Source organism: Dicentrarchus labrax, unplaced genomic scaffold (genome assembly GCF_905237075.1).
Source record: "Dicentrarchus labrax unplaced genomic scaffold, dlabrax2021, whole genome shotgun sequence".
Lineage (NCBI taxonomy): Eukaryota > Metazoa > Chordata > Actinopteri > Moronidae > Dicentrarchus > Dicentrarchus labrax.
Window position 1 is genome coordinate 2,719,389 of NW_026136716.1, and position 27,126 is coordinate 2,746,514.

The 27,126-nt window shown below is 41.1% G+C and overlaps 2 protein-coding genes across 2 annotated transcripts in view; one reads left to right on the top strand and one right to left on the bottom strand.

Moving 5' to 3' along the window:
* Positions 1-812: 812 nt before the first annotated feature.
* Positions 813-6,706, top strand: orc4 (origin recognition complex, subunit 4). Its single transcript, XM_051426916.1, has 14 exons — positions 813-934; positions 1,690-1,756; positions 1,901-1,977; positions 2,717-2,807; positions 2,929-3,004; positions 3,197-3,282; positions 3,373-3,421; positions 3,528-3,679; positions 3,775-3,948; positions 4,119-4,205; positions 4,521-4,629; positions 4,725-4,820; positions 5,097-5,164; positions 5,289-6,706. Exons 2-14 carry the CDS (start codon positions 1,700-1,702, stop codon positions 5,469-5,471), a joined length of 1,305 nt encoding a protein of 434 aa, XP_051282876.1. The 5' UTR covers positions 813-934; positions 1,690-1,699; the 3' UTR covers positions 5,472-6,706.
* A 111-nt stretch (positions 6,707-6,817) lies between these two features.
* Positions 6,818-27,126, bottom strand: part of acvr2ab (activin A receptor type 2Ab) — a 40,611-nt gene continuing 20,302 nt past the window's right edge. Inside the window, exons 4-11 of the mRNA XM_051426915.1 lie at positions 26,669-26,823; positions 17,530-17,673; positions 17,211-17,354; positions 14,649-14,794; positions 14,429-14,543; positions 13,647-13,785; positions 13,413-13,543; positions 6,818-13,180 (exon numbers count right to left, since the gene is read on the bottom strand). Coding sequence (XP_051282875.1) covers positions 12,986-13,180; positions 13,413-13,543; positions 13,647-13,785; positions 14,429-14,543; positions 14,649-14,794; positions 17,211-17,354; positions 17,530-17,673; positions 26,669-26,823 — 1,169 coding nt within the window. The 3' untranslated portion in view covers positions 6,818-12,985. The remainder of the gene's footprint in view (positions 13,181-13,412; positions 13,544-13,646; positions 13,786-14,428; positions 14,544-14,648; positions 14,795-17,210; positions 17,355-17,529; positions 17,674-26,668; positions 26,824-27,126) is intronic.

A 27,126-nucleotide genomic window follows, 5' to 3' on the forward strand; every position in this document is an offset into this window, starting at 1 on the left:
GGCAACCAGCGAGCCATTCAGATGAACCACTCCTCTTTATTTGATCAAAATCAGAGCGCAAGGGCAGTTATTGCTTCACAGATTTAAAAAATAATCTGTTTATAATTATATATAATTGCCTCTGTTAAGGGCAATCAGTGTCATGAAATGCTACGCACCTCCAAATGTAGTCATAATTAAGAAAGAAGACAATATTTAATGTAGGTTAACTATAAACCTGAGTGTTATTGATTTTATTTTACATAATATTTTTGCTTATTATTGGTAAAACGCCATTAATTAATCTAAAATTTGGTTTATTTACTTGATTACAGTATATAAAGTAAGTGTATACGTGTATAGTTTCATCTGTTTTAAAGAAAAAAGGCTCAGTCATTTCCTAAAACAGCTGGGTAATGTAGTTTTTAGTGTTACTCAAGCAGCAGGATTTGTTGGGGACTATTTTCAGCTGCGGATTAATACACATCTGGTGAGTATTTTGGGGCCGCAGGACAGTTATGTTTTCATGCAATAGTGTGGCTCCTTGATATGTTATTATAGTTTTAATACAACAGTGACATGTGTGAGATATATCCAGCTTTGGAGACACAGGCAATGATTATTAATTAGATCAATTAATTGTATTTTAATGCGATTTGTTGACAGTAAGAAAAATACAGAACATCACCAATCTTTTGTTTTAAGGAGGAGAGACATAATAATGTTAAATTTTAATTTTTACAAACGTGTAACAGCTTAAAACACCCTCACAAATAGCAGTTAATAATAATAATAATAATAATAATAATAATAATAATAATAATAAGTGATTAGTCTGAGCCTCAGCCAATCAGAGCCGCGGAATCAGTCAAAGCCGGAAGTCGTCACCGCTGGCAGAGCAGTATTCCCGCGAAGATTGAGACCTCTCCCTGGCCCAGTTTCCTGGTTTCTCCTGGTAAGTCTTGTTATTGTAGTATCGGAAAACTTTGCTGATGTTAAATTAAACCAGTTTTACCTCGCTGAGACAAAATGCTGCCAGTTAGCACGCTGCTAACGAGCCCCGGTTTACTTACAACGTGGGGGGAGATAGTGACACCAGACTCCATTCTTAAATTATAGCAGATTAGTGCATCCTTCCTTGCCGGCAAATATTAATACAGTGTTCGGTACAACCTGCGATCAATTCTGACTATTTATGAGTCAATTTATAATTCGGCGTATAAATCATCCACTTAGGCTTTAGGAAAATTATTATAAATATAAACACATCAAGAGGGAGGATTAGGGATTAAGGTGGAAATTGTATTCAAATAGATGTTTCTACTTGCATTAGCTGTATGCCGAATTTAAATTTGGGGTTGCCTTCATTTAATTATAGTGCTTGATTAATGTTACAACATTAATGCATATGTCACAGAGCGAGATCATTTTTGTTTTGACGGATTATGAATTGGAGTTTGGCGTATAAGTCAAAAGACTGTCAGATATCTGGTTTAAGGCTGTGGAAGCCACTGTTGGGGCATTTATTTGACACATGAGTAACATTTCTCAAGGTTTCACATCTACATGAGATTAAATACAGAATCGTTGCGAAGCAGAAAGTAATTTGGATCTATTTACTCTCAATTACCCTTGGAAGTCCCTGCAGACAGCACATTTTGGGCACTACAGATGTCACCCATTCTAACCAATGAAACACGTGTGTTTCAGTAACAGCACCATGAGTAAGAGGAAGCTGACAGATGCTCATTTGCCAGTAGGAGAATGCATCACACAGGTTTGTGTCAGCCTAATTTGTTTATATGACTGTTCGTCACAATTATTGACATTAATTTGAGCAACAGGCTGGAAAGCATGTTATAATTTGTACACTTGCATGATAATATCTGACTGTGATGTCTGTATTCGTCTTCGTTTTCAGGTTCAGGAGATTTTAAGGGAGCGACTTTGCTGTCAGAAGCTCCCCGACAGGCCGGAGGGAGTGGAAGCTCAACACAAGTAGGTTTATTTCATCAATGCTGCTTTAAAAAGTCTGAAACCTTTTTTTTTATTATTATTTTGTTGTGTTCTTAAGATGACTTTTCATATTTTATTGGCTCAAATTAAATAATTTCCTGACCTGAAATTGATTTTCAAGTGTTCTTATCAAAATTAGAAGAGCTGTAAATGAGGCAACAAAGCAAAAACAAAGAGTAGGGAATGGATTTATTGTTTCAGCTGTAGTTTAGATGGAGATTGAGGTCATTTCCAGGTCTTGATTAGTTTAAAAGTACACATCAAATGTTACATAATCACAGACATTTGTTACTGTAAAGAAAAATCCTGTAGTTGGAAGGGGGCAAGATGAATATAATACGCACAAAATGAAAGAGAAATACCTGAATTTTTAAATGGAAACTGTAGTAGGATCGTCAGTGTGAGTTTCAGTGACCCAGTTCAGTCTCACCTGGCTGACAGCACTGTCCCAGTTTGTGGGCTGGAAAAGCTCCAGGTCCCAGCTGACTTGGAAACAACACATCCCAGGTGTTGCTCTCCGGAGCAGGTAGAGAAATCCACCTCCAACACTGAGGGTTTAATCGTTAGCACTCATTAGACGGACCTGTTAGTGCGGGGGGGTTTACTGGCTCAAAGTCAGGAAAAAGAAATTTCAAAAGTGTCTAATTTATCTATGGAACTCATTATTTTCCACAACTGGAGGAGAATTATGGGTATTGTAGTGTAAACACTGTGTTTTCAGACACCTCCTGGAGCTGCTGAAGCGGACGGCCGTCCACGGGGAGAGTAACTCGGTGCTAATCGTCGGCCCCAGGGGAGCCGGAAAAACAATGGTGAGCCTCCGCAGCCAGAACCAAGCTTAAAATGGGCTCATGGTGTAAAAGATGATAAATTGTGTTTTAAATCCTCGGAGGGTTGAGTTGTCTGATGGTGTCTGTGTTTTTGTGTCTGCAGCTGCTGAAGTGTGTGTTGAGAGATCTGCTAGAGGACAAAGAAGTTCAGAAAAACCTGCTGCAGGTCCATCTCAACGGTACTGACTCCACACCAAACCTCATGTTATTTATCCAGGATTTAAGGACCTGAATACTTAACAGATCTCTGGGTGTTCTTTCCTATGGCCACGGAAGATATTCAACCAGGGTTCATACAGAAACTAGAAATAAACTTGTTATTATTTAAAAGAAAAAGACCAGATAAATAGATGCATTTCTTTTTGCTGTAGGTCTCCTCCAGACGGATGACAGAATAGCGCTTAAAGAAATAACGCGGCAGCTCCACCTGGAGAACGCTGTCGGTGACAAAGTGTTTGTAAGTATTTGGAAACAGTTTTATTGACAGTTTTTGTGATAAATGATTATTAAAAATGCTCCAAAAACCAGTTTCTGTATACATGTTTAGGGCAGCTTTGCAGAGAATCTGGCTTTCCTGCTGGAGGCATTGAAGAAAGGTTTGATTTATTTATTGCTTTTTGAATCGAGTCATCTGAATTTAAGGCCATAAAAGGTGTGGTTTATTGTTTGGGAGTGTGACACACGGTTGATGTTTCACGCCAGGTGATCGCAGCAGCAGCCGCCCGGTGTTGTTCGTCCTGGATGAGTTCGACCTGTTCGCCCACCACAAGAACCAGACGCTGCTCTACAACCTGTTCGACGTCTCCCAGTCTGCCCAGGCTCCCATCGCTGTGGTCGGCATCACCTGCAGACTGGTGAGCCTCTTTAAAACTTTACAAGACGATACTGCTTTGTTTTTTCCCCCCATAATCTAGTGTTAATGAATCTGCGGCGGTTCATTTCCCTCCAGGATGTTTTGGAGCTGTTGGAGAAGCGGGTGAAGTCGCGGTTCTCCCACCGTCAGATCCACCTGCTGAGCAGCCTGACGTTCCCTCAGTACCTGGAGCGGGTCCGGACCCAACTCAGCCTGCCGGACGACTTCCCCGACGGCAAGTTCGCCGAGGACTGGAACGCCAGCGTGAAGGTGAAGCGAGGAATTAATGGCGGCTTTGTCCAAACATTGTAAATCAAATCTGAGCCTGGTAATGTTTTGTGTCCTGGTTGTTGCATTACTTTGACCTCGAGGGGGCGCTGGTGGGATTTTACAGGAACTAGGAAGGCAGATTGAAGCATCTGTTTGTTTTCTGTCTTCAGACTCTGTGTGAAGACAAATCGGTTGAGGACGTTTTACAGAGACACTTCAACTCCAGCAAAGACGCCCGCTCAATGCACATGCTGCTGGTACAACAGCTTCACGTTGTGTCTCCTGTTTCCTCCTCTCCTCTTTCCTCCTCTCCTCAACTCTCCCGTCCTCTGTCTACTTTCCTGTTAGCCTCTCCATTTTCTCCTTCTTTCCTCCTCTCTCCTTTTTTCTCATTGTTATTCCTTTCCTATCTCCTTCTCCCTTCTTTCCTTGTAGCTTCTCCCATTTTCTTCTTTCATCCTCTCATATCCTCACAGCCTCTACAGTTATCCTCCTCTCTTTTTTGTCATCTTTCTCATCATCCCTCCTTTTGCCCTTTTCATCTAGTATATTTGTGTCTTTTCCTTTACCAGATGTTTTGTCTGAGTCGTGTGTCTGTATCCAGACCTGCCATCAAACCTGCAGACCTGCTGGAGGCCAGCAGACTGTGTTTTGCTGACGCCAAGGCCAACATGCTCCACGGTATTAACAAAAGAACCAGAATGAAGAGAGAAACGACTTTCACACGTGAAGCGCTGCAGTCATTTCACCTCTGTTACACTTGTTTTTTTCTACAGGTCTGTCCATCTTGGAGCTGTGCCTGATCATCGCCATGAAGCACCTCAACGACGTCTACGAAGGAGAGCCGTTCAACCTCCAAATGGTTCACAACGGTACGACGGAGGAGCTGTGATAGCGACGCAAAGTGTCATTTACAGGAGAGCTGTTCAACCCTCACACCGAATCTGGCTTTTAGTTTTTATAAGCAACTGCAATAAAAGCAGGAATTTATCTCTCTCATCAAATACCTCTTTCGAATTTAAAGATCGGCAGTGCTTCAGCAGATAAAACACAGACTAATTATTTTGGATACAGAAAACCAATATTATACAGTGATAAAGATAAAACCGACATCATTTTACCTGTATGTGATTTTTCCTGTTTTTTAGAGTTTAAGAAGTTCCTACAGAGGAAGTCGAACTCCATGTACAACTTCGACCAGCCTGTCATCATGAAGGTGTGTATATTATATTTTATAGGCTGTTTCAGAAGCGACATACTCACTACGTGAACGTGGATATAAATGTAAAGACAGTACACGAGCACTTTCCAGAGCAACCCTGACTCTCGTCCGTCCTCAGGCCTTCGAGCACTTGCAGCAGCTGGAGCTGATCCGACCCGTCGACAGCTCCTCGGCCAAAATTCAGAGGGAATACCAGCTCATGAGGCTCATGATAGACCACAGTCAGATCATGGAGGCGCTGCAGAAGTACCCACAATGCCCCACTGACGTCAAGCAGTGGGCCATGTCGGCGTTCGGCTAGCGTACATGTGGACACTGAAAGTGGAAACAAGCGCTACAGCTCGAACCGAGGGCCAAAATTAAAACTATCCGAACTGAACCAGGGAAAAAACATGGTTGTTTCACGTCAGGATTATTTTACTCAAGAGTATTAAGTTTGTTGTGGAGCAGAGTTAAATTATCAGGAAATAAAAGGTGAGATTTGTACTTTTTGTGTACTTTTTTTTTTTTTCTTTCTTGATCCATTTCACCCAAAGAAATCAGTTTGTGTAAAGCAATTCACTTGCAGACTTACTTTTTTAAATTATCTACAACAAAACTTTAATAATCCATCAGATCATCAACATTTCACAATATCCAGCTGTGGATGTATGTTTTCTAAAAACTATTAAAGTCATATTTATGTTACAAACTTTCTGTAAGCCTTTAAACAAAAAGGGATTTTATAAACTAAAGATTTGGAAAAATAGTATATTCTGTTAAAACGATATGGTTCTGAGTAAAACAAGAAATCTGTTTGGAAATAGGCTGGTGTCTACACTTCCAGCTGCTGAATGCTGCCACCTAGTGGTGTAAGTCTGCAGGAAAACATAAGCCTGGACAGGAGGTACACAAACCCTCATTAGATGAAAGAATGCAATTTTAATTTCTGGCTATAAGCCTGAACATTTCTCGTCAGTGAAACAGGCGTTCCTCGGTCCTGCAAATTAGTTTTCATTCAAAAGCATGCAACAATAAATACACTTGTTTTTAAATTCCATTTACTAAATAAGTTATCTCCGACTTGTGTCCCTCTGGTACGTTTTTAAAAGTCTTGCTCAAGGACACATGGAGGAAAATCTCATTCCTCTCTTCAAAGAAGTTTCCGAGCAAACCTGATTACATAAAGGCTAATGGAAGTTTTGTAATATTCCTTGAATGTAAAAGTACACTTCAGAAGAACATATCAAAAGAACTAATTTTCCTTTCTTGTTCACATGAAAATGCAGTTTCAATGTTGTAGCTGGCCTAAATACTCATTGGGTTAGATTTTATTTAGTCATTGTATAATTTGTACACCAAATAATTACCTAATACGTTTCCTGGAAAGGAAATATAACTTGGTACTTTCTGCAGGGAAGACTCATTAATTAACACCAATTAATTGCTAATGTAACCTAGAGTCTTTTAGTTGGTCGTAGTATGGAATTTGTCAACAGGCAAGCAATTCAACATATATAAACAAAGTTATAAATAATAAATGAATATGAACTTAAACTCGGGTTTAAATTGAGTTCTTTTTCAAGAAACCTCCCAGGAAAATTAGAAACCTGTCAAATAAAGGGCTTCTAACTTCGATTAGGAATGAAGGAAAGAGAAACATCAGCATTCACAATCTAAAAACACATTTATTTACATCACATGGATCACTTCAGCTGATAAAAACCATTAGCCGAGAGTCGCAGCGCTGATCGGGGATCAATGTAGTGTCCTCTGTGATAATGTACCCAGGGTTTCTGACGGGTTCTTTCTGCTATAATACTTACTGAAGAGAATTCTCTGTTCTCCAATCCTCCCTTGTCCCTTCACTGGGAGGTCAGAGGTCAGGGTGAGAAACCCTGGAGCTGGCAAAAACTCACTCTGTCTCAAGAACACATAGTGGGATGCTTTTGTTGTACTTCCTACACATTTTCCAGTTTGAAATTCCAGACCTTGTCCTACTTTCACATTTTCTGTCAGTAACATCAAACGTACAGTCACGTTTATCAGGAATAAAGAAACAAGGCATTTTCATCATTTTAGAGACTTGTTTTTTTTTTTTTTTATATATGCAACCCACTAAAGTTTCAGGACCAAAAATGATCAGATGTATCACTTTCTTCCAGCTTTGAAAACCAGAAACCATGTGAGCATCACTACCATTAGAGGCTGCGTTGGCAGATCCTGGATGAGCGCTGTAACTCGAGAGCCTCGAGAAATGTGGGGTCAAAAATGCTTGTAGTGTTTTGTTTTTTGTTTTTTTTTTGTAGAAATTTCAGGCCTGGCAACCAAACTAATCCTGCTGCCAAGACAGTCTTGGCGGCGAGGTCATTGGAGTTCAATGTTTCCTCTAAAATTCTTACCAACAGTGGGGAAAAAAGCAGGAGATTGAGATGCTGGAATGAAATACCTGTAGTGGGTGATTGAATTATCACGTATGGAGTATTGCAATTGCTCTTAAAGAGCTTTGGGGATTCTTCAAAATTCAACTATCAGGGGACCCGCGTAGGCTCCCTGAGGAACGCCCTGGGTCGAAATGTTCGTCACTCGTCGTGTATTTTCTGCTGAAGAACCCTTAAGTGCTTTCTTAGACACCGTACAAAGTACTCCAATGAGCCTCTAGCTTTTAGCTTACACAAGAGCTCAACTTACTTGTTTTTTTCGCATAGTGAAGGACAATTTTTATGCAGCCAGGCCTCGCTGCTGAGTCAACACACAAGAAAAAGTATAAATGAATGTAGAGGAAACACTGAAGTTCAACACGCACTTATAAAGATTCAGCTCAGAGTATATAGTTAATACAGGTATTTATGTTCTCATGTCTGTACAGAGCCTAGGCTGCTTAAAATAGTGGGGGGGGGGAGGGGGGGGCAACAAGACACAAATGTTTCACTGGTAGTTTATATGCACAGCAATGTGAGGTGCTGGGCTGGAGGAAGTCGAGATAGAGAACCACAAAGCCTGCAAGCCGAGACAACCCATTCATACACCTTTAAATGACCATTTTCGGAGCATGTTTTTAAACCATAGTTGAGTCGAGATAGGTTTGCTATGATAGCCAAGACCTGAGGGGGGAAGAGGAGGCTCAGATCATCAGATTCAGATTGTCTCCCAGTGCTCTGGATGCAGGTTTAGACAAACAGCCCCCAGGAATTTATTTTGGATGAACTGAAATGCTTCTTGAAGATTTAGGAGTCCATGTAAAGTGTCGTCTTGGAAACTGGGCCAGGAAGGCCAGAACATGATGGTACCTTTTTGACAGTTCATTATAAAGCTCTCAGAGGATTGAACAATCAAACAATGCACAAAATCTTCCCATAAAAAAGGTCCACTCGCTAATTCACTGCCCTTTAGAGTAGGTTCCCATCTTCAGCGGGTAACCGTCAAACCAAGAGGTGTATGAATGGATCTCCCGCGTGCGTTGGTTTTACTAGTTTCTACGGCGACAGGGCACAATCACACGAAACCAGCCAAACGCAAAGCCCTCTAAAAGTTACACAGGGCCGGGCTCACTCCATCAAAGTACACACAATACTGGAATCCAGGAGTCTGAAGAACATTCATTCTCGGTCGTTTTGTCCATTAGACTGAATAGAAAGAAGCATGTTACAGTTAATATCTTTTCTTTTTGAATTAATGAAAGTATTTCCTGAATTACAACCGAACACCCATCGCCCCCCAACCCCTCCCACCCCCCTCCCCCCGAACAACAACAACCGTAAATCGTGCCAACTCTGACAGTTTTATTCTGAGTTGCACCTGAGCTCTGATCCCCAAAAACCTCAGGCCTGTAAATTAAAAAATAAATACAACATATTAATATGCAATATTTAAAAAAAAAAAAAAAAAAAAAAAAAAATGCTACAAGTTATTTGTGTGTGTGTTTGTGTGTATATTGAAAGTCACTCCTGCAGCTGATCCTACAGAAGTGTAGGGTAAGTTTGCGGCACTGGTTGCATATAACTTGCGAAAACTTAGAAAAGCATAGTACTGAATCCCTGAATGGTATTTGTCGGTTTGGTGTCGGTTTCTCGAGCGCAGTTTAAAGTCAAGCCGTCAAACACTGGAAACATTTTCCACCATCTATCTACAGTACTGGGATGCGACCGCCAACCATAGGTTTTGTCGCCACTTTGGCAGGTAACCAACCAACATTTGGAGGCAGTTTTTTAAAATTCACTTGGCTGCTGAAATACTGGTGAGTTCTGTATTTGAGGACATATACTCGGGAGGGAAAAAAGGGGTAATACTGGTGTTTAAATGGCAAGGATGCTTTTCTTTTTTTTTTAAATAAGAAGCTTTCTGCTGCTGTTCAGTTATGGAACATTTTCACAGAATGAAATACTGCATCACAGTAAAAATGAGGGACTTCTTTTTAGCCTTATTTTTCCTCGTCATCTCAAACTTATGGTGGAGAAATTGGAGTTTACTCCAAGCAACAAGCCCCCAAACTGAAACTTTCCTCCCACTTCAAGAACCTTATTTTAAAGAACGTGGGACTTTTAATACTTTCTCTACTGGAGGAACCTGGTCACGGTTTTGGTTTTTATTTGCCACACTTCCTACCCCAAAGAAATCCCTGCGAGTGAGGTAGTACTTATTGAAGGGCTGCTGGGGTTCGCAGTACTGATCGTCCCTGACTGTTAATGCTTCATGAGGATCGTGATAATGGCTGTTATTTTTATTTTTTTTTGAATAGCAGTTGATTGAAAAACAGCAGCAGCAAAAGGAAGCAACACCGATATCGTACTCATGCTACAGTAAGTAAATAAGATGATGGCTTCAACTTCCTTCAGGTTTGCGTTGTTGTTGCAGTACTTTTGAAATGCTGAAATCTCAAACTTGTCGTACTTCTACTGTCACTTCCTCCTGATTTACCAATTCTTCTCCATTTTAGAGGTGTAGTGGGAAAACTAAATCTTGCTTCTTTACTTTTTAGTTCTTCTCGTTCTCGAGTTATTTTGGTGGAAAACTGCCTTGTGTTAGTTTGGCTTTATAAAGTCTGTAGCTTGGAAATACAGTTAGAAAAACGTAGTTAAAATAAGTGCTCACAACAAATATTTAGCTTAATTTTATACTTTACTGTATGTAGTGCAGAATGGGAGGGTTTTCTTTAACTCCCCTGTCCAATAATCATCACAAATACCATTTCATTTGTTAGTGTTTCACTTGTGTCTTGAGCACTAAAGTGTTTACTACGGTGTTTGCTGAAAATGCTGAGTGTGTTATACAGAAAGAATAATTGCGTATTGCCTTGAATGTGAAATGGATTTGGTAAGAAAGAAGTTTCTTAATGTTTGAAGTATTTCCAACCGCAAAATCTTAAAATGCTTGATTTTAAACTGCATCTGTGAAACCGTCCAAAGCTTGAGGAGAGACTGCAGGTCTGCCGGCACCAGTTTTTCAATGTCCCTCAGAGGAAATAAAGACTCAAAAATGTCATTGCTGCCTTCGCAAGCAATGACAGATACATCCGTTTTGCCTGACATCTACAAGAGTTAACTAATATGGATACGTAGAAATGGCACCAGGATGAAAGAGAAAGAGAGATTCCTCGTCTCAACTCGTCTAACTGCAGTTAGCCGTGCAATCTTTTGGTTAGTGTCAGCAGGGTTAGGGTTAGCCCCAAACCATTTATTTTAGGCCTGTGTGAGGAACATAAAACTGTACCTTATCTTGTGAAACTGCTGAATCTGTTAAGCTTCGAGAAGGTTGTGTCTGACGCTGAAGAAAGACATCCAGCTGCTTGTAGAGAGATAGAAAGGTCTCGACAAATGACCCCCAGATGTCCACCAACACAGGCAAGCTGAATCTCAACAACTAGGTGACCAGACTTGTGAGTAATGTTTGGGCAACATTTGACTTAACAAAAGTGGAAACACGGGCAAACTAACCAGCTCTAAGGGGTAAGGCCAGACCAGATATTTGGTTCTAGAGGGATGATACATAAACACCTGTATATGGATGGGCATTGTTTGACAAGAACAGATGAGAACTTACTGTCAGGGCTTGGTGTTAAGATCTGGACTGCTCCTAAAGACAATAGAGACACTGTTTTTGAGCATGACGGCACGGCTAAACCCTGACAAGTCGAGGTGAGGCAAGAAAGAGAGAGAGAGAGAGAGAGAGGAAACGTAAGAATCAGCGAGAGAGGAGGTACTGCAGTCTGAGACGGGTGAGGATGAAGAGAAGGAGGTGGAGGAGGTGGTGAGTAGCAAAGATTCCTGAGGTGTATCAAAAGAGAGCAGAAAACTCTTGATAGTAATCCAAAAAAGATGTGTGCAATCAAATCAAAAGCAAGCTGGCTCAGCTAAATACAGGTATTATTCCAAAGTAGGGCTGGGTACCCCCCGGGGAAAACCTCCTCACAACTGCACCTCAAATCTGATACCTCTACACATCGGATTATCTATTTTGTTAATCAGCTTCTTCTAAATAGAATCAGACCACACATAAACTGATCGCACAAAATAATAAGAACAAGAAGAATATGAGAATCCTGAATACCTTCTGATTTGGTACCGACACCAGGCATCAAAAGGCATCGTTAGTTGGTACCCAGCACTAATCCAGAGAGATATAAATACATATACTGTATACCCAGATCTCACGGCCAAAATTAGGCTTGTCAGCGATAGATAGCCTATTATTACTCCGTTGACAATTGACACGGCAAACCAAAAAAAACGGAAAAGAAAATCACTTTAAACGACAACGTCATCATGGGGGTTTGCTTATTTTCCATCATCAGAATAAAAATCTTGAAAGGAGGAAAAAAAATAAACAAAAAAAGGAGAGAAAGTTGTTATTCAGTCAAAAATCAAAGTGGAGGAAAACGTGAGACTGAGAAAAGGGAGGGGAAAAAAAGGGAGAAACACTTGTGTTTATGGTGTGTATGGCCATGTATAATCGAGGCTTCGCTGACTACAATACCCATGAGTGTCACGGCTGACAGCAGGTTGGTTTGGATGTCAAGTTTGTGGGTAGTGTGAGCAATGACTGAACAGGGAGAGGGACTAATTTAAACTGTGTCCATCTGAAGTGAGGTATACCTGGTTGAAGGAGGTTTATGGTTTTTTTATCGTCGTAATGCTTGAAAATGGACCCCCCCATCCCCCTCACCCCCTTTAAAATAAGCTTGATTACCAAGTTGTCTGGGTCCCTAATACACTATGTACAGCAGCATTACACTATAAACATTCAGAAGCCGTTGCTTATTGGCAGAACGATAGTCGTTTCTTCAAAAAAACGCACACGAGAAAAACAGCAAATGTATCCAGAGCCAGGTGCTCGTCTTTTTTCTTTTTTTTTTTTACACTAAAATGCACCACCGAGAGTCCTGTGAAATTTCTCTGCCAGATCTTCTCTCTCCGTAGAAAACCGAGCAGAAGAGGTCGCCACCTGTCCCCCCCCCCCCCGATGTGAGTGTATGTGTATAAAAACAATACATGATAAAAGTGTTTTGTCCCAGCACATCAGCACTATCACTCATCGTTATGTCGTCCTAATATCCTGAATCGTTTTCGCTCGGGATGTGAGAGTTTCGACCGTTAAAATGTTAAAATCCTCAGGCACACATATCAAAATGAGGTGGATATCAACTGATGTGGTGAGGTGGGTGCAGGGTGTTTCCTGAACGCGAGTAGCGACCCGCACTTAAAGGAACAAAAAAACAAAAAAAGATAAAAACGTAAAAGAAAGAAGAAAAAACGTCGCCAACCAACCAGGGTCGGCTGCTCATCCCCTCGTGTTGATCCGTGTTTCTGCGAGCTCATCCGGTGTCGGTCGATAGGCCGATCATAAGCTGGACTCCTTGGGCGGGAGGTCCACGTTGGTCACCATGGTAACGACGGTGACGATCTCCTCTGGGCCGATGATGGGGGCTTGACGCTGCATTTGGCCGATGCGTTCCTCGACGCATCCGGCGGACAGGCGAGCCTCGGCCTCGTGGTCCCAGCAGTCCTCGATGGTTTCGCAAAGCATAGCCAGACCCTGAGAGAGAGCAGGTCAACGTTACTGCCCGTCAGAGCTCCACTGGTGAGCTGAGCTTGATGAATATGTTCCAGAGATACTCAAAACTAAACAACATTTTGTTCTCTTCTGTGTCTTGCTATAAAACACTATATAAATACAATCTAACTACTTCTGATTTGCCTCAACACAACTTAAAACACGACTATAATGACCATATTTAAGTTTTCAACAGCGACGTCGGACTGCTCACCGCGTGTTTCTGCCAGCAGTCTCGCAGACAGGGCCTCAGTTTCTTATGAACGACAACCTCCTGCATGTCCTCCAGAGACGGATGCTGACCCACCTCTTCCTCAAACGGAAGCATGTACTCATCTACTGGACCTGTTAACACACATCCACGTCCGAAATTAGAAGGAATCGGGGGGTAACAAAACAAAAACAATGACAAATTGATTGCATTTTTTTTATGATGCATCAGACTCACCGTCAGCGGCCGTGCACCGCGCCGCGAGCTCCCAGAGGACGAGGCCGAAGGCGTACATGTCGATACGAAGGAAGGAGTCTCGCTGAAAGTTGATGGCGCCCTCCAGGACTTCAGGAGCCATGTAGCGCCTCGTTCCCACCTATAGGTTCAAAGGAAAACAGCTCGAGAGGTCAAAGGCAGAAACAAGAACAGAAATTCAAGCAGGAAGTCACGACGCAGCTCACAGATGGGCTGAGAAGGGGACTCGAGGGGTGTTATAGTTGCTTAGTTGGCAGATACGTCAAACCGAAACAGTGAATCAGTTCACATGACGTGAATTCAGAATGTTTTTGTTTTTTAAACAATAAAAATATTCAAATAAAATGAAGCTTGTGTGAGTTTGGCTCTTTTTTACTCAAACAGACACAAACAAACAGATAAGATTTAACTGAGGGGAGAAGATTCGAAGAACTGATAAACTGGGAACCGGCGAAATCTGTGATCACCTACATTTATTTCAAACTGTTGAGCAGTATTTTCTGGACCTCCCAGTACGTCCCCATTACTACATTGTTGGCCCACACTGCCACCTGTAGGCACTGTCAGGTATTTTCACAAATCACTGATGATAATAGTGACCCAGTATTATTCCCAACAGTACACAGACTCAAAACAGGACATTAAAAGTGCCACCATTACAACCAATTTCACATGTTTGAGCGCCTTCCAACTCAAATCAGCAGGAAACATAATGAAGAAGTGAATGAGAAGTGAATATTTGAACCTGTAACTGTAAACTGTACCTGTCCATGTGTGTCTCCTGCTGATTTTCCCGTTTCAAACTGCAGGGCAAGGCCAAAGTCAGCTATGCAGGCTGTCAGGTTACTCTTCAACAGCACATTCTTACTCTTGATGTCCCTAAGACACAAAAAGAAACCAGGGAAATAAGAATGTAGAACTCAAGATGAGCCTGATGTCTTGATAAAAGCTCATCAATTCAAAAGATATTTAGATATTTAGTACCTGTGAGCGATGGAGGGCTTGTGTCCGTCCTTGTGTCCCGGGATGTCTTCGTGGAGGTAGGCCAGGCCGCGGGCTGCTGTCTGAGTGATGTGGCAGAGCTCGTTCCACGACACCACGTTGGCCTTCAGGTAGTCTGTCAGCGAACCCTGAGGGAAAATGGGGTAAGGAGGAAAAACAAAACAAAAAAAAGGTCAATTTTCCAAAATACATTTTTAATAACCCTGGCAGGCTGTAAGCTCAGCCAGCCAGCTACGACTAAATAGACGGAATAAATGGAAGATTTATCAGTCCAAGAATAAAACAAAAACAGTAAGTAACATCAGAAAAAGTCTAAATTGAATCTGACACTTTAATACAAAAGATTATTCTGATAGAGGATAAAACAAATAAAAAAATATGCTAAGACTAAAAGGCCCCTAAATCATTTTCTGTATTTATTTGTTATTTTAATCACTTCAACAGATGTGTGCGATTCAAACAATAAAACCAAAAGAACTGCAAAAATAAATAATACTAAATAACAGTATCAGTGATGGCTGGAGTGGGTAACGTTTCCATGGGAACAGCAATATGCCTAATGGATAGAAATTCACTGATGCTTGTGGGTTAGTATTTCACCAGGGACTCTGCAAGAAGATCATTTCTTTACAACACGGGTTGAATCAGCTAAACTGACATCCAAGTTTTTCTACATTGCACAATTCAATATTGAAACTTTAGGGTTGATTATCGCAGGAAGAAACTGGAAGCGACTTCTGGAGTTTCATATTTCAATCCAATTTACTACTGACCAAGTGTCCTCTTAAAACCACAGTGGAGTCCTTTGGTCACCCCCTGTCACCAAGCCCCTACAAGTTTATTGTTCCTGGTGCATAACAGAGATCTGATAAATACATTTAATTTATCTACTCTGTGTGGTGTTGGATCATTGTTCTTTAATCTCCATTAATCAAAGGGAGGTTTTCTGAGCACGCAGGCTCTTTATCAGCAAAGACCTGCTTCAATTTCCAGAGGGATTTTGTACTATTTTTATTTTGCAGAGATACATCTTTCATCATCTGACAGCGGCCAAAAAATTCTCTGCACGCATGGTGAGCATCTTTAGATACCGGTCCGCATCTAAAAGACATTTATGGTGAATATTGCAGTAAAAAGAAAAATAGAATTGGCTCCAAAAAAAACATTTATGGCCATGACTTCAACCCTAATGCATCTGGTTGATTCCTTATCCTTAACACAACATTCTTACATAATGTATGACAATGATATACAAGGTCACTTTTGGTGAGACCAAAGGCAGATGTAGTAGGCACAGCGACCACCAGAGGGCAGGCAGCTCCAACAGATGCACAAAAAAAATAATTCAACTGGTTCAGTTCAGTTTTGGATAAATGCTTTCCAGGGTGTGTGTGTACACCTGGGTTCCTTCAGTGTTTTCAATGCTGTGTTAACTGCTGTTAAATTATGAAAATGCAAGAGATCAAATAGACATTATCCCTCTGACAGACACATCGACAGCTATTAATATCTATCCGCTGTCCAAGACCTGAAAAGATTTTTAAAGTTTTGGAGTTGCTTGTATCCTTCAAAGCAAGCCCCTGCATGCTGCGGATAGTAGAGCCGCTCGGATGCATCAAACATCGAAGGCATAAATCAGCTGTCAAGGAGACGCTGAACTCTGTAATCACTGTTCCAGCTGTGTTACACAAGCTGAGGTTCAGTCCAAACTGACTTTGACACCTGCTCTCAAAATCTGGCCAGAAGGAAAAGGTTTTTGTAGGGTAAAGTTTAAGTTACACATACTCTAAAGACGTTTGCTTACAAAATAATTACAGCCCATGCTTGACAAGGCACTAAACAGGGCTTCTGATATTATTGGCAGTATGACCTTTTTGTAAAAAATCCTTTTAAAAAAAGTCCTTGAATGTTATTTCTACTTGGAGAGCTTCTACAAATCAAGAGTAGCACTTGTAGAGCTGCTGCAGAGTTAAGTGGCTTACTAAGAATTGTATTGTCGGGTTCATTTTTTTTTTTCACCTTTATTCACGCAGGGAAGGTTTCTTAAATCACAGCAATTCAAATTGTTTGCCTTGGTGGGATATTCAAGCAAGTGAAGCGTACGAGAACCACTCTCCACTTCGTTGGTAATGACCCTCAAAACACAGAGACACTTAAAGACTGGGTGAGTGAAGCACAACGGGGCCAACAGAGTCCAGCTTCTCTGGATAAACAAGGCTTTTACAAGAAAAAAACCAGCATGAAGTGTATTGTAATGATGGATCAACTCTTAAGGCACCAAACAGAATCAATACAACGTGGAGGTTTCATGAATGTTTTTCTCTTCCCAGTTCTGCAGCCCGTCCTGGACCTTTTTAGATCTGTTTAAAGTAAGCATGAGACGACACACTAAAAAGTTTATAGACATAATCAATGTGAGAAAAAGCCTTTAGCAGTGTTGGTATTCCTCAACATATTAGCAGGCAGTAGCCTCGTGTTCTAGAACAAAATAAAGAATAAATCTAGTAGTTTGCTGGTGCTGTATCTCCATCCCGGACAGCGTACCTTGTCGTGGTAGGCGGTGATGAGCCACAGCTCCAGGTCCAGGTTGTTGTTCCTCTTCTCCACGCCGATGAAGTGGAGGATGTTGTCGTGCTTCATGCCGCTCACGCTGTAGATCTCATACTCGTTCTGCCAAGACAGCTTGTCCTATACAAGAGCAGAGACCCAGATACAGATGTTACTTAATGTAAGTATCAAATACAGCCTGTGGAAGAAATGTACAGTGATAAGTAGAGTTAGAATGATTGAATATAACAAAATAAAAGTACTACTTTATGTGTTTTGGAGCTCTCTGTCTTTATTTAATTGCCCAGTATTATACCTGGATGGGGAAGATCTTCACGGCCACGTAATCGTTCAGCAGCTGGGCCTTCCACACACATCCAAAGCGCCCCCTGGCTTTCACCTCGATCAGCTGCAGCGGTTTGTGTCCCAAAATGGGGGACGGGGGTGAGGGTCCGGGATCCTGTGGAAAAAAGAAAGAAAAAAAGAGAGAGACAGAGAGGACAGTGTTATTCTTTATTCTTTTTTTGTAGTGCATTAAAATAGCATTGGCTTACACTGAAGGTGACCGGGCTTTTGGCTCAGCAACAATGTGCCTGAGGAGCTTAGGCCAGCAGAACCACTATCATCTTCACATCTTAAATCACATCTTATAAATTACATTTATAGACTCGCTTTTATGTGATGATACTCTCCTATAATTCTTTTGCCAACATGCTTTTTTTGGTTTCTTTCTTTATCTTTTATGCTGTGGTGCCTCATTGCTTTTTTTTCTTGCTTTATTTATTTTATGGGTCTGTTGTTTGCTTTATTTGATTGTTAAAGCACTTTGGAAAGTTGGGTTAGGAAGTGCTGCATATTTAAGTTTAGTATTATTATTACTTTGATAGTGAGGACACAGCATACCAAGCAACATTTGGATTATTTCAATTTCATTCAAACCCCTCAGGGCAGCACTTGCTTGGGTTTAGAGATGCAGGATTGTAACTGGAAGGTTGCCAGTTTGAATCCAATGAGCAGCTGAGGAAAAGTGGGTGGGGAAAGATCTAAAACCTTGATTACCACTGAGCAAGGCACACAAAGAACAGACGAGGCTTTGACGTGAATGAATATGAAGCAGGGGCGGATGAAAATGGTTCAGTGAAAACATTCGGGAGCCGTCGTGTCAAACCCTGGCAGGTCAAACCTCATGCGTGCGCTCGTGTGTGTTCATGCTAATCCCATTTAAACAACAGTAAACGCACGGAAGCCAAGTGTTCCACATCTAAAGTAGGTTAAACACAGCTGGTGATCAGGATTAAGCTGATCACTTTCACATGTGACCTCACAGAGAAGGACAGAGGGCGAGCGAGGATAGGACACAGAGAGAGAGAGAGAGAGAGAGGAGAAGGTTAAAAAAGAAGCGTGCGATGGGGGGAGTCACATTTCTAAAAAGGATAAAAGGTAGAGGAGAAAGTCTAGCACATGACTGATGGCCTTTGATGAAACTAGATACGCTGCTGTAAAATCTCGACTTTACTTCCATGCCTCTGTGTCGCTGCTGTCAGTGAAAAGAAAAAAGCTTTCCCCCTGCAACGCCGCCAATGTTCATGTTTTTACCTGAACTGAAGGCTTACAAGGTTCTCGATAAGCTGGAGCAAGTTTCAAGACCCTGAGGCCCACAGGATCCACACTGACAATATATCAAAAGCGCTTGTCAATCCCAGTCTGGTTTTTTCCAGCTTCTCATAAAAGTGTGAGTTACGAGATTTGCTACCGATACGAGATGGAAGCAACGCTCACACCAATGAGCTCTCTTTGGTCGTGTGAGGGATTTAAAAACGGTACACTTCAGCACACACGCACGTTAGTGCTGCTTAATTCACTGTAGAGGTTTTGGCACCCGACCGTTCTTCAAGACAAATATTGGTGATATCCAAGTCGTGAAAAATGAGCTAAAGCGGAGCTACAAGGCCAAGCCAAAAAGCATTTAACCGCATAAGTAGTAAAACAGGGAGAAGTGGCTTCAGCTTTTACCGCCTCTTCTGACAAGATCATTGTGGTCTACAGAAGCAAACTGTATATCATTTAGTAGCATTTATTGGTTTGATTTGTAACAATTGGGAATCTCATGCCAGGTCATGAAAAAGAAGGTGCTATTGTTTGACTGAAAAGAGAAAAATGTCTTCAATGCAGAGAGATTTCACCGTTTTACGCTTAGATTTGTGCAAATCTGTTTACACTTATATTTAAATCAATGAGTTCTTATTTATGTCTGCTCAAAAAAAATACGGGAATATGAAACAAAATTAACCTTTGCTTGCTAGAAGTGCCTTCTACCACATCAGAAGTAAAAGAATAAAGTCATTTAAACACTTTGCATAAGTAATGTTCAAATGCTTCGCCAAAAAAAAAAAAACTAAAAACATGTTCACCTGTTGTATAAAACAGTTTGTAACTGTTAAAATGTTTGTTCTTTTATTGGAGGAAACCTACCCCCTCTTCTTGTACCACCATGAGGTTAACATTTTAGGATAGATTGCCACGACACTTGGATGAATAGTAATAACTTTGGTGATCCTCTGACTTTTCATGTAATGCCACCATCAGGTCAAAAACTTAAAAACTAATGATATTCCCATCAGCTTCAGCTGTAGTTTGAATTTATTAGCAAATGTTAGACTGCTAACACACTAATCTATGAAGAACAGGGTATAAATTATACCTGCATTGCCACTGTGAGCATGCTAGCAAGCTTAAGTAAAGTACTGGAAGGCCTCACAGAGGTGCTAGCACGGCTGTAGACTCTGAGCCTTGTTAATACCTAATAATAATTTATAAAGTATTATTTGCTCCTGAAATGCTCTAATTGCTCCCCAGGGATGATAAAGTTTCACCCAGTCTATAAGTGAGTGCAGGCTGTAGTACTGCTTATTACTGTAGTAGCAGCTGCACCTCTCTGCCCATTTAACAAGAAGCTTTTTGAGAATAAAAGACATTTTTTTTTGCTGTTTTTGGTAGAAATACGGCACAGGGCGTCCTTGCCTTTCACTGGTGGGAACTGGTGTGTTTACTTAAAGCTTGTTCCCTCTAACACAGAGCTGTGAGGCAGACCTGCTGTCTCTACACACTGCTTTCACACCAAATGCCAGCCAAATGATGGGGAAAATTACCCACAATGGTGCTGAGGTTGGATTACAGAGTGGGCCCAAATGGTCCCTAGTTGGCACCTCGAAAAACATCTTCAAGAACACATTGTACAAACCAACGTAACGAATCAACAGTTTCACAGAAATGCTTCTCTACATCTGTTTTCAAATGTTGTCTTGCATATAAACGAGAATGTACAAGGATTCATTTAATTAAAAACGTGCTGGTGCGTTGAATATCATGTTTCAGCTACCATTTAGGTAGTTAACCATCGACACAGCAAACAAGTTAGCGCAGGACTCTTTGCTTTCTTTGTGTCTGCATTGTTTCTGGAAACTCTTGTCTGTCTTCCGGTCTTTTTGGCCTGACGAGGCGGCCCAGCCCGGCCCGCCCTCCCTCGGGAGTCACCGGATCCCTTGTCCGATCACAGGGCGCCATGGCCTCAAACGGGGGCGCATTACACTTAGTCAGCAGACCACAGGAAACAGGAAAACAGAATCTGCTGCTTCACGCCGTTCTTCCCAACCCTCAACCATCTCCCATGGCCTAATCGGGTTACACCTTCATCTATTACATCAGAATAAGTCCTTTAGGTCTGGTTTGGTTTGTCCTGGGTTTAGGTGAAGACAAGTGTATGTAGATATAACAGAATCAAAAGTTTGATTTCTAGACACAAAAGTAAAGTGTGTCATATCTTGTTGTTGAAATGATGATTTAAAAACAAAAAGTTGTTCACATAACCTTTGGGTTTTATCAAGTAAACTACAAACTCTTTTTTTACATAAGGATTTTCAGTGATGTCTGCAGCTACACTTCCACCCAATGTGATAAATTTTGAGCCAAAGTACATTTGCAAAGGCTTACGCTCCTCTTATACTTAAGTAATTCACACTCGGACTTGAAAAATGTTCTAGGTAAGAGGCAATTCTCCTACTTATGCAAAATGTATCCGCACTCCTCCTCAGTCTGCTTTTCAGATGAAAAAGCACGGTGCAGTTTCAGTTTTTAACTCTTCTGCTCGGTCTCTCTGCTCTGTGAGCCATTCTGAAAACTGGGTCATGTCACACACAATGTGTTACATAAACATAACAGGTGGACATTCATAATAAAAATGTAAAAGAAAAAGGGGGGTTGCATTCATGTTGGCTAGTTTCCACCATGCACAATACATTTTCAGCAGGGAGCACAAAAAAAAAATCCATCCATGCAATTAACCCAGGCAGAACAAAAAAAAAAAAACAACCAAAAAAATGTCGAAAATAACAAAGAGAAAAACAAAATGGTTGTCTGGGATTGAGGTGGAGAATTCATACCAAGCTCTGAACCCAAAAAGGGGGAAGAACTAATAAGAGTTTCAACTTCAATTGAACTGCTCTTACCTCCACCATAATGTGAAAGGCGTGCTTGTTGAAAAGGAACATAAGAAGCAAACAGAGAAATTATTTTTTGTCAGTTAGTGGATGAAGTAGAGGCAGATAAGGTTGGAGACGATGGTTTGTCCCCGAGAAACCTTTTGGCCCCCCCTTTGTGCTCCAGACCGAGGCTTCGAAAGGTATAGTTTGGGACAGATGAAGGGCCACGGGCCGCTCTGTGGTGTAATCCCACATGGATCAGAGAAGGTGTTAATAAGCATGGCACAAAAGGGAAGATGGTACAGTTTTAGGAACTTAAACGACGCCCTTGAGGAGAGCAACTTAAAATAGATTGAACACTGTGTTTAAAGGCACCAAAAAAAAACAGTGAAAACAAAACAAAAACAGAAAAGAAAGGTTCAGAGCAACAGCACCGCAATGATAGATGCATGAAACTGTTCCAAAGCACCCACAGACGACAGAATTGGGTTGAAAAAGTGAATGGAAGAGTTCAGACTGCACCAAACCAGAGAAAAAACATTGGTCTCTCTCAACAATTTAGCTTTTTTTTGTTAACAATACCCAAACATAAAATTTTGGTAGCTAAAGAAAGCAAATCAAAATCCTCTGGCAGAGGAGCAGAAGCAGCTCTCAACCCCAAACCCCTTTATCAACCTGCTCACAGTTCGCTTTATAATGCATAGATTTCATCGGCATCTGACACATGTGGATAACATCTGCAGTTGCCCCAAAAAACATGTGCCAAAATCATTTTTGCTTGGTTTTGGGGGCTTTTTTCCGGATATCCACTGGCACTTTAGGAGTTCTTTGGAAAAGCTGCACCCAGACAAATAAGATGTAAGTAGCTCCATAATAAAGCAATTGATGAGATTTTGGTCAGAATCAATCTGTGAGATGGACAGAGATAAGAAAATAGGGTCCAGGTCGAAAAATGGCCAGACTTATGTTTAAGTGCTTCAGGCCTCTCTGTGTGAAAGCTGTGGGTCTGTGTACTCAGACAGAATCAATTCCAGTTTGCCTTCACTTCTCACTGTGGTGTGAATAATGGAGGCTTGGTGGCAAATCTGCAGTCACTGATGGGCCACGATTAGAACATAACGACAGTGTGCAATAAAGTTGCTTTGCTATGTATAATTCTCTACTTGTCGCACTGGATTTAATCTTTTTAAAAAAGGTTGTGTGTGTACAGTAACTCTGTGCAAGAAAATGAAAAATATTTTGATGCGATAAACCGGGCTTCGTCTTTATGAACCCACTCAGTGTAAAAGGTGACAACTATATGTGAAAGTACAGCAGGAGCTCTTTACACTAAAGTTGGTTTTTCTTCCCTTCTTCGTTGTATAATTGGAGAACAGAGCTGTGATAATGAGTCCATTAATGATCATTAAGTGGGAACAATTACTTTTGCATCATGAAGACTGCATGTGTCATTACCTTGCGAAGAAAATAATGACAGCAACTTGATGTATTTTTTTTCCTTTAATGACTATAAACTCAAACAGCAGGACAACTTTTGTGTTGTTGGTCTAAATCAGTTTTTTCTAAATCACTTTGTAATTATGTAATCATTCATCTTTAGTTGTCTGAATTTCACAACCCAGTCCTTTAGCTTATGATCCCCATTGCACAACGTGATAAACAACGAGTATTAGGGAGTTCAAGGTTCAGAGCCATAGTGTCCTGAAAACATCAACAAACTAACTAAAAATAGAAGCTAAAAGGAAATCAGAAATCAGCACTGTGCATATGTTCCGTCTTTGTCTCCGGCTCTGTTCAGACTGCAGCTGCCGGTTGATGTTATAATCACATTCCTGCTCCTTTTAATTAGAGATTTAAATTAAATGTTGCGCAGTGTGATGCAGATCTCTGCCCATTTTAAAAGACGCAGCATTGCAAATTGGCACATTGATGTTAAGGAGCAGGGAAAAAAACTAAAACATGATGTATTACTACCAACACCTATCATGAACAGCTATAATGACTCCCCGTCCGCACCGGATGCTTTAAAATCTGACTAGCAACAGGTGTGGGCAATATGTTACTGTCACATTAAAAATACATGACTTAATCCAATGCATTAGGCTCTGACGAATGCAGTGTAGTACAGAAACAAACATAAAGCATATATGGTCCATAAGTCCAGTCCACTAACGTTTAAATCTATAAAATATCTTCTGTTTTTGATGTTTCACTGAGTCGCTGAAAGCTGATATTAAATTAATAAAGAGAATTGCAAAAGACATTGGCCAACAATATTTGCTTTTAGACAACACTTTCACAGAGAGCGACTTAAAAAGGACCAGTGTGTAGGATTTAGTGGCAATTCGCGTCTGTATTTGACGACCTGGGAATGAGAACGAGCTGTGAGGTGTGTAGGAGAAACTATGGTGAACCTTACTGTAGAAAACATGGTGGTTGAACATTGAAGGCAGCCTGCAGCATCTGTCGATAAAAACGGCTCATTCTAAAGGCCACAAAAACTCTTATATCCAGGTGATTATATTCCATTTCTGCCAATAAATCCTCCTGAATGTTACACACTGGACCTTTAAAGTTAAAGTTTGGGAATTTCTGGATGGGATGATCAATACCACTCCCATGTCAGTGCATTAAATATGGGATTACATTCTGATGCTTCATGCCATAAGTCAGTATTATACTAGCAGTAAGATGTCTTATTGACCAGAAAACGCCCCGAAATGCATTCTTCTCCACATGGGATTTCATCAGGCAGATGTTTGAGTGGCCTTATTCGGTAACCTGTGGTGGAAAGGGACGGGGGTTGCGGTGTGTTTTTTACTCTCAACAGAGCCAAGAATTCCTAGAAGCGGTCCTCGATGACTTGAGTCAAGTGAACTGTTTGTCGGAGTAACCCCGCGGTGCGACACAAAAACACATTCTTCAACATCAACAACCACAACAAAAAAAAAAAGATGGAAATAATCCCCTCCTGCTGCATCCATCTCTCTTCTCTGGATTGGCTTTTCTCCATCTTCTGTATCGAAAAACCCGGTTTAATCGATTGCAAAACAAGCCAGAACAATTCTATGTGATTGCATCTGTGTTTTGTTTTAGCCCCTTTCGAGTAGCAGCCGAGCGGGGTTTACTGCATCACCTCCTTCCAGAAGAGCATACGAGACGACTTTTAAATACGTCGCTGTACGAGTGACCTCATTTCGTGCTCCCATCCTTGTACACCTCCTCCTCATTCATACACTACTTGTGCACACACATGATTATACACATCCAGCATGACTTCATTTGTTCCACACCGGCTATTTTATTACATTATCCTCCCCTTGCGATTTTATGAATATTTTAGTTGTTTGTTTTTTCCCCCACTATGGCATCATTAGTTATCTGATCCACTCTTCTTTGGTCATGATCTTCTTTTGTTTTATGTTGTTTATTTATTCATTTATATGTTTCCAGGTAAGATGTTTCATAAGCCTCTTACAGTGTTGTTTTTCCATGCCACATTAGCATTTGTCTCCTGACTGTATCGTGTCACTGTCTTTTTTATCTCTTCCCTGCAATGCTTTAGCACTGTGCAAATACAATAACTAAGTTGAGAGAATAGCATGTCTCTCTTCACTCCCTCCTCCGCACTCCCCACCCACCCACCACCACCACCATCCTCTGAGGCAGAGCTGCGAGCGTCTCTGTGTTTAGTTTTGTTTGCCTATATAAAGCCTCATCAATAATGCAGAGGCCCCTGACTCCTCTTCCATACGGTGGAAGCGCTGCATGGGTTTTCTTTTCCCCCTGCTGCCAAGCAGCAGAGAATATATCTGCAGCCGTCGGGTTAAAACCGCCTCAGAATCATACAAAACTAAATTAATCAGGAACCTGGAGAAAAAAAGTCTTATTCTCAGTCCTACAAGAAAGGGGATTTGGGAAATGTTTAAAAGGTTTACAAAGGTGATGAAATCAGCTGAAACCGACCGATTCAAGTGGAGACATGAATATGATTAAAAGTGTAGATGGGAGGTTGTTCCAACTAAGCAGTAATGGAAAAACACGTCGGAATAGGAAAAGAAGAATCATTGTGTCAATAAATCAGTAGTAATGAGGGGTGAACAAGAACACATTCAAATGTGGGTCAAAACGCTATTTTGCCAACAATTATTTTAACCTGAACACTTGACATTTAAAGATTTGAGCACTTTTCTGTGATTAAATGTCTATCAGACACAATATGAACCATCCCAATTACAGTAATCTCTCACTCAGACACTCAGTCACTGTTCACCATTAGTTTGTTGCATTAAAAGCAAGTCTGAGAAATGTTTCCTTTAAAAAAAATAGTGTCATGGAAAAAGAAATAGACAGAACCAGGGCTCCTCTTATCCTTCAACATGACTTTGAAAGAAGAAACTGAAAAACCAATTATCCTAACATAAACTCTCCGCACAGTGTGTCTGTTCTGGTTGACCATAGCTCTGTCCCTCTGCTGCACGGGGCAGGAAAGGCCAAGGCTGTTTCAGCCCACCGAGAAACTAGATCAGCAGTGAAGTTGAAGGTTTGTTAAATAGAGAAGGAAGAGCACAGCGTTTTTACTGTATCGTACTTCAAACAGGACGTCTTCGTTTCACAGCAACAACTAGTGAGATAGACGTATGTAGGAAATAAATATCAACAAAATGATTTAATTAAATAAATCACTTGAGATTTTTTGAACTATCTTGGTTATTTCTAAGTTAATTCCCAAGAGACAGTAAGGAAATAATTTGCCAAACAGGAACTTATGCGTTTTACATTTCCCCTTTGTTTGCAATTAACAGATGAAGTGGGACTCAAAGGCTGAACGGACAAAAAAAGAAACTCTAACTGCAACTTCGAAGAAAGAGGACACCACAGCCTCTGCCACACTGTTTGATTGACAGGTGACCTCTGGAAATGCACTGCCATGATAGACAGAAAAGGTTTTCATTTTCTCATTCTTATTAGACTTACATGTGTGGGGACGAGGGCAGCCGGGTAGGCCAGTTTGTGATGTCTCCACATCCAGAAAGAGAAGAGGACGACGGCAGCCAGGCCTATGATGGGAACCAGGGAGTAAAGCAGAGTGCTGAAGAGCTGGGGCTTCTGGGAAAATGGGTTGGAGGTGGCTGTAGGGGAGAGAAAGAGAGAGGACAGTGGAAGAAAGAAGAAAAATTAACAAGGTATACAGGCTTGTTCTGTCTTCATAGAAACAAAAATAAAGTAGTTAAATAAATAAAAAAACAGGGACATTATGAAAACAGAAAGGGGAAAATTAAGAAAATGCCCAATTGGCCTGACATTGTGCTACATCATCTCTAAGTGAAGCACTAACCCTGCTTACAGCTTACTGCCACTGTGCTTAGGGATCTTAACAATGCACGCACGCACACACGCGCACACACGCGCGCACACACACACACACACACACA

Coding starts and splice junctions, on each gene's coding strand:
- orc4 (XM_051426916.1), top strand. CDS start 1,700: ATGAGTAAGAGGAAGCTGACAGATGCTCATTTGCCAGTAGGAGAATGC. Junction 2,808..2,928: donor GGGGAGCCGGAAAAACAATG/GTGAGCCTCCGC, acceptor TTGTGTCTGCAG/CTGCTGAAGTGTGTGTTGAG. Junction 5,165..5,288: donor ACCAGCCTGTCATCATGAAG/GTGTGTATATTA, acceptor GTCCGTCCTCAG/GCCTTCGAGCACTTGCAGCA.